Source organism: Tinamus guttatus, unplaced genomic scaffold, assembly GCF_059628265.1.
Source record: "Tinamus guttatus ecotype Peru unplaced genomic scaffold, ASM5962826v1 Tinamus_guttatus_pri_ptg000716l, whole genome shotgun sequence".
In the NCBI taxonomy this organism is placed as follows: Eukaryota; Metazoa; Chordata; class Aves; order Tinamiformes; family Tinamidae; genus Tinamus; species Tinamus guttatus.
This window is the reverse complement of record NW_028289250.1, coordinates 439,396-452,886: the sequence shown is the minus strand read 5'-3', so window position 1 is coordinate 452,886 and position 13,491 is coordinate 439,396. Positions and strand designations below refer to the sequence as shown.

Below are 13,491 nucleotides of genomic sequence, written 5' to 3'. Positions count from 1 at the left end.
ATACCCAGAGATGAGAAGGAGTACAGTTTCCTTTACTAGCTGTGCACCAAGAATCTCATGGTAGCAGGAACAGAAAGGAAATGCAACAAAAGTTCCATTTATATGAAGTAATATGGAATATTATTAGATCAGATATTTTGAAAAGAGATATCTGAGTATATAGATGATAGTCATTTAGTCAACAAAGTAACAATAAAACACAGTGTACTATGGATATACATGTAATGAGCAAAGCTTGACTATTTTATTAAACTTGCTTTTTATAGAGTGGCAATCTGCTAATCCTACAGGAAGCCTGTGTTTTCTAAGGCTGTGATTTCACATCAAGCCATAGAATCAACAACAGATATGACCTAACAAAATCCATATATTTATAGTCTTGGAAACATACATTTTAGCCATGCTAAACAGACTGTGACTGATTCTTATACATCCTGGACAGCAAAAAAAGTACTCTTTTTCTTTGTCACAGATAACAACTCTATGGCCCTTAAAATATTTATAAAAGGCCTAACAAAATTAAGTTTGGTATACAAGTTTCTGTTCCTTCAATGTAAGGAAGCCAGTGGTAATGTGGATCTTACACAGAGTTTCTAAAATACTAATTTTCTGATTCAATGATAATAAAATTTCATCTTAAAATTCTGAATATTACAAAATTCCAAAATATATTTTGCTTGTAAATATAGCTTTAAAAATCATATTACAAAGATTTGTTTTCAATATTGGTGTTTTCTTTTTTCAATAAAGCTAGATTAAGCTTTAAAGAAAAAAGTCATCTAAAATGTTAAAATTCACCTTTAAAATTTTTTTATTTGCAAAAAGAAAAACTAGCAATGTCAACAGCTATTCACTAATACAAGTATATACAAATTTATATTTGGATTATTGTATTATTTGCAGGAAAACAAAGTGAAAATAGATTTATCTCAAATCTAGAGAATAATACAGGTGGAAATCAGAATCAAGGGTCCAATTCAGAGGCAGAACAGTTGAAACCCTGTGTCTTTGTACCTAGCTTCCTTATAGTTGTTAGAAAGTGGCAGATAGATTGTGAAAGATTGCTTGCTGTGTAGCTGATTGCAGAGAGCTGCAATCTCTGCTCTTGCACTTTAATTTACTGGGCCAAGAGTTTTATTAATGATGTGAGTTACAACGTAGCTTCTATACACTAATCACACTCTCTACAGAGTCACTATATAGATTCTATGTTTTGTGGAAAAGGTTTTTTTTTCTAAAAAATCATCTCTTGCATCGCAATAAAATACCACAACCAGCTCCACATCTAGGTGGCAAGAGGATGGCAACAAAGGCTTTTATTTAAAAATAGATGCCACATTATTGAAAAAAAGTTAATATTTGTTGATGGAAGGATGAATCTCTTGAATCAAAACATTATTCTATTTTGCTCAGGAATACAGGGGAAATTAATGCATAAAGGAAAATAGCAAGTAAGATATGGTAGAATATTTGATTACGAATCAGCAATAGTTCCTATTTTAGGAAGTTAGAAAAAAACAGTAGACCACCAAGCACAAATTTGGTATAGTTGCTGCAGAAGCTAGTTATTCTCTATCTTAAAATTGTTATTTTCCTCAGGGAGAAAAAGGCAGCAGATTAAAGTGAGGGTAGTCTGTTTTATTCTCTACTGAGCATTGTCAATAATGCTGGCATTGCCTTTGACCAGCATTTATTAGATTGTGGAATGTGCTATATCTTGTAAAGGCAAATATATCTAAATAGCAACTCCAGTGTGAAAACACAGAGCTGGTACACATCTCCATGACTGGTGAATCAAATCTAATATATTCTTAAACACTACTCCCAGATACCTATACCTATATAAGTGTCTGTGCATATATATAGATATATATTTACATGTGTGTGTGTATACATGCACCCACACACGTATTTATTTTATATATATATATATATATATATATATAAAATGATAACAATGAGAGCTTAAGCTCTCAGCTGTGAAAAGGGATTTTTTTTTTTAAACAAACACTGAGAGTTACAAATATTTAAAGGATTTTGAAACATTTTCTTTGAGCTTGGACAACTTTCCATTTTAAAATGAAATTTAGCAAATGATGCCTTTTCTTATTTGAGCAAGAGAAGCAGTTTTTGATATTGCCAATGAAATAAAATTTGGGCATTCAGCTAAGATAAAGGCACTTTTTGACATTCCTATGGAGAAAGTGGAAAACTGTGAAAGCTACGGCAAACAGCAAGTGTTCTGTTTTCACATTTGCACTGCCATTTTTTTTTTCCTCCCCTCTCTTTCTGAAAGATGAGTAGCTTAAGTATAATCCTAATTATCATCCCTTCTTCACAAGCTTTCAGCTGGGCCTTAAAGATAAGAACTCCAATAGGTTAACTGAGACTACGTTTGTTTTTTCAACTAAATATTAGCAAACAAAAAATTTTGCTTATTTGCACATATTACTCATCTCACATATTTTATATTATAACCTGGATTACTAAAACACAGCAAGCTGAAAGTGACAGAGCTGATGAGACAACACAAAATGTTCACAGGATTCTAGGCATCTAATACATTCTTATACTGGGCAAGAAATATTACAACTTGTTAGGAACATACTCTTCTTCAAGACTAACTTCCACTTTTTTCACTTGTTCTTGGATTACTTTTGCCTGTCGCTGGAGAGACTTCTTGTTCTTTGTACCAAGCTGTATCTCAGAAGAATTCTTCACCAAATTCTCAGCCTGGACTGCCATGGCTTCAGTCTGTTTAGATAGCTCCTGTACAGATGAATAATATTAATATAAGTGTGCACATTTTCATATAACAGAGAAAGATCTATTTGATTCACACAGAAAATATTTTTTCTCAGTGTTTCTGGTAGGAGCAAGTATTGCACAGGGTTATGCGTGTATTAAATGTATGTTTTAAATGTATAAGTACACAGAAGCAAACTCAGAAGAAAGCTGTCTTCAAGTTCCAGTTAAGAAGTACGCATTTTAGTAAACTAGCACAAATAAAACTGAGGCTATTTGTCTAAAAGATTTTAACTCTACCTTTGCATTTTTTTCTGCAACTCTTCAACATAAATCTATCAGTGAATTGTGTAGAATTAAATGTTTGTGGTGACCATCTGTATTTGGTCTACATATATAATCCTTTACATGGAAGATTTGCAGAACCCTTTACATGTGTAGTATCACATAGCCTGAAATCTCACTTCACTTAGCAACCCTTATATCACACATGATATACACATGCACCACGACAACGAATGCTGAGAATGACCAAGATACATAAAATTTACCAGACTCATCAAGGGTGAAAAGCAGCATGAAAACACTACACTTACTGAGGAAAACCAATCACTTTTACTACTTCAATATTAGTAAACAAAATCGACTGGGGCCATTCTCTGGTATTAAGAGCAAGTGGTATGTTATGGGTAGTGTTCATACAGCAGAAGTCTCTCCTCCTTCTGCTCCTAAGGGCTGAGAGAGCACTAGTTAGCACAGGCCATAATAAAAAGCATACAATAGATGATGACAGGACAGCACTTGAGATCATCTAGTTTACCAATACAGACGTGATCTTGCTGGCCATAAAATGGGAAGTCCTCAGAATCTTTTCCCACTTTTGAATAGCTATGATTCAGAGGCAGATTTGGGTAATTCTTCATGATTTTTTAATAAAATAACATTTTACCTCCAAACAGTCCGTGCAGTCTCCACTCTGATAAAGACTTACACAATTGGCAACGGCCTAACAGGGAAACCATACAAAGACTGATGGCAACGTGCTTGCTACATGTTAATATGCAAGGCAGAATGATAACCACTCTATTTTACACAGTGAATACCTTTGTCCGGTCCAATTCGGTGGTGAGGCTTTCTAAACTGCTAAAGTTTAAGATACGTTCAAGTGCAGAGCTTGCTTGATTAAGATATTTTACTACTGTTTCTTTGTCTCTTTCAAACTGTTCCCATTTATTTATTGTGACCTGCAAAAAACAAAAGCAAAGACAACAAGAACAAAGGGGTGGTAGGAAGCACAGAATTTCACTCTGAGTTATTAAGAAAGGAAAAAAGGAAGGATGTATGTTATAAAATACAGATATTTCTCCTGAAATCCAGCCCACCCTACACAGGAAATTGTTATAAACTCAATAAGAGAGAAGTTTTTCTTTGAGTTTCCAATCTGATTGGCACTGTGTTGTGTAGAACAGCATTGTTCTCACATCTTATCTTGATACAACTTATAAAAAATACGAAGTAATGACTGCAGATGGTTATGCTTATGGCTACAGGTATTCTGCTATTCCTTAAAAGTTTTTCAAATTCTTCAATAGAGTAAAATGGTAGGAAAAATGATATATATATAATAATCTATTTGTTCTTTTCTGACAATGTAAAATTTTGATAAATATATAGTGGTTAATTACTAGTCATGAGAATTTTGTCAGAATTTTGATTCTGAAGGCACATATTAAAACTTCATTTAATGGTTCTTTAGGAAAAAAATAGTTCTATCAAGAGACTCTCACAATAAAAAGTTATTTGATTATTTGTTTTTCATTTACTTGGGAAATAATGTTGATAACTTTAAACATTCAAGCAAGTAGTGGACATGCCCAATGGCTGGACTGCCATTCTGCTTAGAGAAATGTAAAGAAGAATTTAGGTTTAGATGTAAGAAGCTACAAATTATAATCCCAGTTCAGATGGTAATTTGTTATTAAACCTGGAGCAAGTCAAGAAATTTCTCTATATCTTGTTTCTTCTTTTTCTAAGTTTAGGATGAGAGGTACTATTTCACACAATAGTTGTGAGGATAATATTTGCACTGTATCAAGCCTTATTACCCTAATACGCAGCCTAAAAACTCTCACTGAAGGGTAATGCCATCTTTAACAAACAGTGGTGGCACACTGTCCTAAAATTAAATTCACAGACACGTTACATGCAAAGTTATACCATGGATTCTTTGTTAATTAAAAGACATCAACAGCTTCAATAAGTTTTGATGGAGGTACTGATAATGGAAAATCCCAATTTAACATGATTCGGAGGGGAGAAAGTGAGCTTCAACTTTTTGTGTGAAATTTTTTTCTTTATTAAAAAAAAGGAAAAAAAAGAGGATAAAGCATACTTTTTATTTCTACAAGCAAATGACTCACCTGTAATTGTTCTTCTCGTTTCTCCATTGTCTGCTCCATATTCTCCAATGTTCCTTCCAACTTTTGTAAATCTTCCTGCATTGTGCTGGGCAGTCCACCTTCAATCTGCAATTGTTTAGCTTGCGAAATCTGCTGCTGCACATCTTCCCTCTTTGCACGGATTCTCTTTGCCCTTTGCTAGAGGGATTCATTCAACAGGAATGATATACAGTTATTGCTTCTTTTTAGCTTATTCTGGAAACTGACACACAAGACCATCTTTCTGTATTTGCAGGAGTATGCAAAGATGAAAAAAATAAAGAGATAAACTCTAGGAAGAATTCTGGGAAATCTCACAAGTTTATAGAATAGATTCCAGGCAATCCAAATGTTGTATGTACCCACAATGGCCATGGCACACAAATGGCATGGATAAGGTAAGAAATGGCCATTGACCCAAAGCCATGTTTTAGAAAACAGAAACCCACAACAATTGAGCAATTGCAAAAGTATTCACAAGTGCATGAACTCCTCATGAGTGCTGGAGTCAGCTCGGTGCTCTTTGAGGCACAGGTTGAAACTTTAGATTGATCAAAAGCCATGCATTAGCCAGCAACAGATGGATATCCAAATTACATAACTGTTCCCTCAATATATTTTGGTTTGTAATACTATCAGAAACTTCTGAGACTATATCCCCTGTCCTTTCCTCACATGCTTGACTCATTGCCTATTTTGCTAGGTAAGCTGATAACTGTCTGGTCAGCTTTACTCTGGTTAATCTTGAGTTCCTTAATAAACTTTGTTTGCACCATATCAAACTATACCAAAAGAAGAGTCTGAACTTAAGGATAAATCAGCTATTCCTGCTCTCTCTCTCCTACAAGGGATAAGGACTGCAGAGTTTTAAAAGTGAAATACATGTGATAGTTTTTGAAAACACAAAACAGGACAAAAAAAGTAGGACATAGCACTATTGGACAAGAAGACATGTTTTGCCTCAGAGAAATACAGAAAAATAGCAAACATTCACATAATGCCCAAACATTGACAGTAAATTATTCTTACTCAGCAGGCCTTGAAGTTAATCTCATATATTCCAGCATAGAACCCAAGGCACCTCTGGTATGCAATGCATATCATTTATTATTATTGCAATCCATAAAAGTTTTGATCTATCATTCTTGCATAACTCAACAACGACTGCAACACTCTTATAATTTTAGCCATTAGTCAAAATGTTGCAAATGAGTATGATTTTGATTATGTACACACACATAAATGTATTATGCATATCTAACAATGGTTAAAACCACAAATAGAATAAATTAAAATATTATCTCAGATTTATCTATGGACTGCCTTTTTTTTTTTATATTTATTAAACTAGGACCTATTATTAGGGCACTGACCAAATGCCATTTCCATTATGAATCTTGCAAGTTTAAATATAGTTACAAAATAAAATTTGTACACTATTGTGTACATATTCACCAAAAAAAAAAACAAGGTCAAATGTTCAACTGTGGATGTGAGTAATTGCCCTACCTGATGATGAAGTAGTAGTTGCTGAGCTTGTAATAGGCTTTCTGTATCCAAGATCTTTTCAGCCTCTGCTTGGGCTTCTTTAGAGTTGGTGATTAACTCTTCGATAGCACTCTTAACTTCTTCTTTGTATTGGACACAGTCTCCAACAGTGCCTAATATCTTTTCAATCTACAATTATGGGTAAATATATCATGTCAAAGGGCATTAAAAAAAATACAATAAATTGTCTAAATTCAAACCATTTATATCTCCAGCACTCTTAGCATATGCCTGACATTACGTTGGAAGGATGACTTTAGATTTTAAATGCGATAGTGGAGACTCCCTCTTCTCTTTAGACATATTCCTCACTACATTGCCATATGGTAAATGGCTATCAGAACACCAATTCCCACAACTTTCCACATCATGGAAGTTCAGAGAATTTTAAAAAAAACTCAGGGAGAGAGGACTTTTTATGCATTTGGAACAACTACAGTTACAACTTAATGTGTCCAAAAGAATCAGCATTAGAAATGGAAATCTCTATTCTCATTTTTTTTCAAAAGGTTCTGTGCAGTCTTTTAAGTATAAGATGTTCTATGTTTCTTCTTATCTTTCCTTTTCACTATGAAAACTGTCAAGGAATAAACTCCCAGTCTTGATGGTTCAGTGGATTCTGACAAGTTTTACTTCTTGTCAGTTAGAAATTTCCCATGATTTCACCATTTCCAGCATCTAGTTACCATTCTGAATCTCAGACAACCACAGACTTCCTGAAAATCTAGTACATGCTGGACAGCCTTAACTTGGAGAAACATTATGTGTCTATTATACTGGGGATTGCAAAAACTCAATCCTCATGATCAAAAGCTGCTTCAAAGTACTTTATTTATTATTTCAATTCAAAAGATACATAAATTTAGTTATAGCTTTAGCTAGCAAAAATATTATCAACTTCTGTATGCACTAAGCAATATATATACGACAATTTGGTTAATGTTCACTAATAGGTGATTTAAAAAAAAAATAATGTTACCATTTGCCTCTAAAAAAAAAGAAATTTTGATTCCAGAAAAATTTGTGCATTCCTATCCTGCAAAGATCCATTATCAGAAATCAGTACTTCTGTTCAGTAGTCTTAAGGCTTTGCTACCCATGGAATACGGACTTTTTGTTGCTGATTGCAGTTTAATTAAAAACACACAGCAGGGAACTTATGCTTGTGAAACCATGATTGATGTCATTTCATATGACATTGTAAATGGAGAATTCTTCTTGTCCCCCATACTGTACCTCAGCCAGCGAATCTAGGAGTCCCTTGAAGTCACTGGAAAGCTTACAAAGCTCATCATCTGTGTTTTTGGCCTCCAAATCAGGGCATACTGCAGTCAGAACAGCAAGTCTAGATTTCAGCCAGCTGAGATTTTCTCCTTGCTTGTTAATATGTTGCCTAATTTCCTACAGAGGTATCAAAAAAAGTATTTTCTCAAATTATAGTATAATCAATGAGCAGCTTTCATGGCGTCAGTTCCAAGGCTAAGAAAGAAATACTGTATTTCTAGTATTTCAAGATAATACAAAAAGCAAGTTATTTAAACTATTTGCAGCTTTATCGAGATCCATTCCAATTAAGGGATAAATTTTTGCACTCAACTGCACAGACATTACATGACTCTGATACCAACTATCCTCTGATAGTTGGTAGAATATTTTTGCCTGACAAACCATAACACTTACTAATAAATGTAAATATGTAAAGTATATACTATCTATACATTTTCCATTTCACAAATTCTTACTTATAATTTGTTTACATCTTAAATGCTAGCTTTCCTGAGCATAAAGTTTCATGCGGTGTAAGGTCCTATACATTTTTTATATTTTAAAATTTTTAAATAGTCTTTTTATTCCCTTTTTCACCTGACAGCAGTGTTACATCTTTGTGCCAGTGTAGGCGAGAAGCTGCGAGCAGGGAAACTAAATGAGTTTTTGGAGCAGACACCCCTTTATGGGTTGCCTTACTTGTTTTATCAAAGTTAGCCTAATTACATTTCTCCGCACAGTTAACAGTCACAACCTGCTAATGATTTTCATACAATATCCTACAGTATGTGACTTTTTTTTTTGAAATGCACAAGCAGCAAAAATTGGTAGGTTCCAAATGACAGTAAGTCATTGAATGAAACTAATTTAACCAGAGGATTGACTGAATGATTAGGATTATCTAGTCTGGAGAGGAAGAGGCTCAGGGGAGAACTTATTGCTCTCTACAGCTACCTGAGACTGTAGTGAGCCAGCCTCTTCTGCAAAATAACTACCGACAGGACAACAGGAAAGGGACTCAAGTTGCACCAGGGGAGGGTCAGGGTAGATATTAGGAAAAATTTCTACACGGAAAGAGTGGTGAAGCACTGGAACAGGCTGCCCAAGGATGTGGTGGAGTCACCATCCCTGGCAGTGTTCAAGAAATGTGTAAATGAGGCAGTTAGTCATGTTTTAGCAGGGATAGTGTTGAATATTTTACAATTGGACTCGGTGATCTTGAAAGTCTTTTCCAACAATAATGATTCTACGAATCTTCAAGGATTTTTTCATCCCTGTCACTCAACATTTCAAAAGTGAATTGTAGATTTATCTTGGTCTTCCCTGTCATAGAAGAAAAGTGTTACTGTAGAAGATTTTCATAAATGTAACAAGGTAGTAGTTTGACCCTTCAAAAACACCTCATCCTGATGTTATCGCATTTCCTTGCATGATTCTAACAGTGCATGCAATAGGAAAATTAGAGGATTAGAGGATCTTCCTACTTCTCTATTATACAGGTTCTGAACACACAGGTAAAGAGGCGTGACATTCTCTAAATCATTAAAAGCAGGGGATTCTGTCACACATTGCTACATGCACAACTCTTTTTAAAAAGAAGTAAGAAAAGCAGGAATCAGCAGAGCTTTATCTGCATAAAAGTTTATACTGTAAAATAGTTGAAACATTCTGGAGCAAGCAGCAGTGACTACAATTTGCTGATAGGCCAAGATCTTACCGCCACAGCTGCTTTAAGTTGCTTGTATCTGGTAGTATCATTGACATTTTGCCTTATCTTCTTTATCTCTCTTTCTGCTGACAAAATCCAATTAGCCAATTCAGAAAACCTGAAATAAAATACCACATGATGCAAAGCAAAGAAAAAGGAAAAACAAAAACACCACCGAACTGTAACCTTTTAAACTTAAGCTAACAACAACAAAACTCTAAACAGCTGATCGTAATTTGTGGAATTACTATATAGACTACAGCTTTTTGCCAGAAATTATCAACAGAGTACTTATAATTCTGTATGGGGTTTTGGTCTGTAATGAGATTCAGAAGAGTGGACACGTGTAACTTGCTTTAGGCAACGCTCTAGCAGACCAAGTTAGCAATTGAACTGAGACCTGATCTTATAGCCCTTCCACTTCTCAGAGCACTCCGTTAACTTCGCATATGTGCTATCAATCTGAGATTTAAGTTCCTTCAGAATTCTCTGGCTGCTTTCCAATGTAGCTCTCACTGGATCGGAAACTGGCAGTTTTTGACACAACTCTTCCATCCGCTGTAGCCTCTTCTCACACAGGTGGTAGGATCCCTTGTCACCAAAGAACAACTGATAGAAGACAAAGAAAAAAAAATAATATAAACAGAAATCACACTCTGTGTGTGTGTATATATATAAACATGCACATTGTATATGAGTGTATACACACACACACACACATATATGGTATAAACCACACTAAGCTCCCAGGTCATGCGTGTCACCATGAAAAGATTAAATTCAAATTAAAATCCTTCTTAAAGGCTCAAAGACTGATCTTATTTAGTTGTGCACACAGTGTTTGATGGGTTAAGTCCGTCGCACCTTTTGGTTCTCTATCGCTGAGTTTACATGGAAATATATTTATAAAAAATGTCCACTTGGTGGCCTATGACTCATACCTTGTGCTCCTCGATCATCTTTTCATTGCCTTCCCTGGATAGCACCTTGTTCTGTCGAGCTAGTTCTGCTTTACACTCCTCAACTGTGACCAGGAGTTTGCTTTTCTGCACTTCAATTTTCAAATGGATCAAATGATACGGGGCTTCTGTCTGCAGATCCTACACCCCCACAGGGGCAATAAACAAGTCAGAGATAAAACACACTACCCATTACCTCAGTGTGAAGTTACTACAAATAAATTGCATAATAAGTGCTAATACAGGAAGCAAACCTCATATGTACATGAATAGACAGGGTTTTCTCTGTAGTCCTTTAAGGAAATAAAGTTGTGCAGTTAACCATATCTGTTAGACCTATCTTAACATTTTGGACAAAATATTTTTCAGGGAGGAATAGGGAAGGGGGAAGGTATAGTCAAAACATACGTAATGCAAAAATCTTCCTGAGTTAAGACTTGGTAATGCAAAAATCTTCCTGAGTTAAGACTTGGTACTTCCACAGATGTCACTAACCTTCCACTGCCTGTGGAGCTTCCTCACAGCTTCCTGCAAGCTGTGTTGTTCTTGTTCGGGAAGAATGTCAGTGAGTTCATCACAAGCTTTCAGGAAGGCATTTAGGACTCTCTGGTCCAACTGGTTAAAGAAATCCTGAGATTGAAGCAGAGTGAGGGTGAAATTGGTTACTTACTAGCACAAATTACTAGCATAAAGTTCCCTACAGTTTCAAGGTTACTTCTGCTGCACTTGCGGAAGCTGAAATTGAGTTAAAGGACCCTTTCTAGCTATTTATAGTCCAGAGAATTAAGGTATTCTTGGACACTCAGCCAATATATGACATGGTGGTACAACAGGAATATGTTTCAAGGTCATATGCTTAAGTAACAGTTACAACACAGACATGAATTTTAAATCATCTTGAAACAGCCATGGATGCATGAGCCTGTCAAAACACAGACTGGTGTCCTTACTCCAAAGGTTTTACTGCCAAAATTGACCTGAATCTCTAAGGCTCTTTGCTCTGTAATTTCTGGATACTTACATTCATCAATAAAAAAGGCGATTTGGGTTTTGGAGGCTTTTCTTCCTACCCTTTTTCCAACCTTAGCATTAGTTTGACCCGATCAATAAAACTTTTTTTATATAAAGCAAATCCATGACAATTGAAAAACTAAACAAGCTTTTTACTCAAAAAATAATAGCCATGCTCTCAAAGTTTCCATGAGGAAGATCAGAGAATTTACTTACGCTGTGTTTCTTGAGAAGTTCTTCAGGATTTCCTTTTTCTTTTAAGCAACAATGGGCAATCTGTATTACTTTTTCCAGTTCTGCTCTAGATTCCTCAAATTTCTTCATCAAACGGCTATTTGCTTCTATGTTTTTTCTCCAGTCACCAGCTTTCCTGACCATATTCTGAGGTATAAGCAGAGGAAAATGAACTGGCACTTTCTCACTGATTTTTATTTGATGTCTTTTGCCATAATCTTACATTAAAATGCCTCTGACTGGCAACCCTCTTCCAAGTATATGCAGCTTAGAACTGCTTGTGTTCTCCCTTTCATGTTCCCTGTTTCCCATAATAATTAATACCATGCAAACGCTCATGCTAATGTCATGTCCCAAACAGTATTATGCTACTACTGTACCTTCCCCATGACTATGAGTATTAGTTAAATAAAGCATTTCTATATTATAAATAAACAAACAAACAAAAATCACCTCCCAAAAGTACAGATCTTTCAGTAAAACTCAGAAATGAGAGCAATAATTTTGAAACCTCACAATGTCTCTTAGGAATAGCTTTTTACTTTTTTTTTGTGGTTTGAAATTCAGTGTTGATGACCTTACGCTGCACAATAATTGCCTAAGAATGAATGCAACTGAACACAAAATCTTGAAATCGGAACCCAGAGAGTAGTGATTAATTTCATGATAGACTTTATCTTAAGTCATATCAGCATTTAAGGGATAAGGCATATCAGCATTTACAAGTCTCTGTTTTTCATGTTTTGTGTGAAAGGTGATGCATGGGAAAATGGTAGTAAATAAATAGCCAGGAAAAGGAAGTCAGGAGTGGAGGAAAAAAAAAAAGTTAGTCCTAATGTTTGGGTTTCAGGTCCCTTGCCGAAAAGGGCCACGATGTGTCGAAGTTCTCCAACACTGTGTTCCCTGGGAGGTCTGAGGCACACTTCCCTCCAAATAGAGGGGACTCTATCTTCCCTGACCACTTGTTACACACAAGTCCTTCAAGAACAAGTTGACACCAGGGAGGACAGGAATTAAATAGGGATACAGCCACATGACTCAGATGTGTATGGACAAGATATCAAAAATATGTACCAAGATACGACAATTACCTGAAAAGTAATCTGAACCTGTGTAACTTTCTTCTGAAATGTCAATTGATGGAAATGCTGCAGTACTTCACTTGAAGCCACACACTGCAAAACACTCTGACTATTTCTCTCTATCAGGGACAAAGCTTTCTTGCAGTTTTCTTGAAAAGCTACCAAATCCTGAAAGAAAGAAACATATATGCACCATGGCCAGGAACAAAGGAGAGAAAAGTTTGGCAAAGTAACAGGAAAATAGTTTGGCAATTAAAGTAAAAAGGACATAGTTAAAGCACCACAAAAAACAGACTGCACAAAGTGTTGGAGGGAATAACAGAGACCACACAGCTTTAGTCAGATAGGTGGGGTCCTGTACTCAAATACACCTCTATCTGTAACAAACAAACAACAAACAATGGAAAAACTACAGACACGTACCCAGCCTTTTAAGTTACTTCAGGAAATGGAGATGGATACATAATTCTGTGATTTAATTTTTATGAAATGCCTATATT

The 13,491-nt window shown here is 35.4% G+C and overlaps 1 protein-coding gene across 1 annotated transcript in view; it reads right to left on the bottom strand.

Annotated features, from left to right (window-relative positions):
- SYNE1 (spectrin repeat containing nuclear envelope protein 1) overlaps nucleotides 1–13,491 on the bottom strand; it is a 230,181-nt gene that overhangs the window by 172,750 nt on the left and 43,940 nt on the right. The window contains exons 20-30 of the mRNA XM_088537041.1: nucleotides 13,001–13,159; nucleotides 11,892–12,056; nucleotides 11,160–11,294; nucleotides 10,647–10,805; nucleotides 10,106–10,314; nucleotides 9,715–9,823; nucleotides 7,968–8,132; nucleotides 6,693–6,860; nucleotides 5,166–5,342; nucleotides 3,849–3,989; nucleotides 2,609–2,769 (exon numbers count right to left, since the gene is read on the bottom strand). Of these exons, the coding sequence (XP_088393167.1) occupies nucleotides 2,609–2,769; nucleotides 3,849–3,989; nucleotides 5,166–5,342; nucleotides 6,693–6,860; nucleotides 7,968–8,132; nucleotides 9,715–9,823; nucleotides 10,106–10,314; nucleotides 10,647–10,805; nucleotides 11,160–11,294; nucleotides 11,892–12,056; nucleotides 13,001–13,159 (1,748 nt within the window). The remainder of the gene's footprint in view (nucleotides 1–2,608; nucleotides 2,770–3,848; nucleotides 3,990–5,165; nucleotides 5,343–6,692; nucleotides 6,861–7,967; nucleotides 8,133–9,714; nucleotides 9,824–10,105; nucleotides 10,315–10,646; nucleotides 10,806–11,159; nucleotides 11,295–11,891; nucleotides 12,057–13,000; nucleotides 13,160–13,491) is intronic.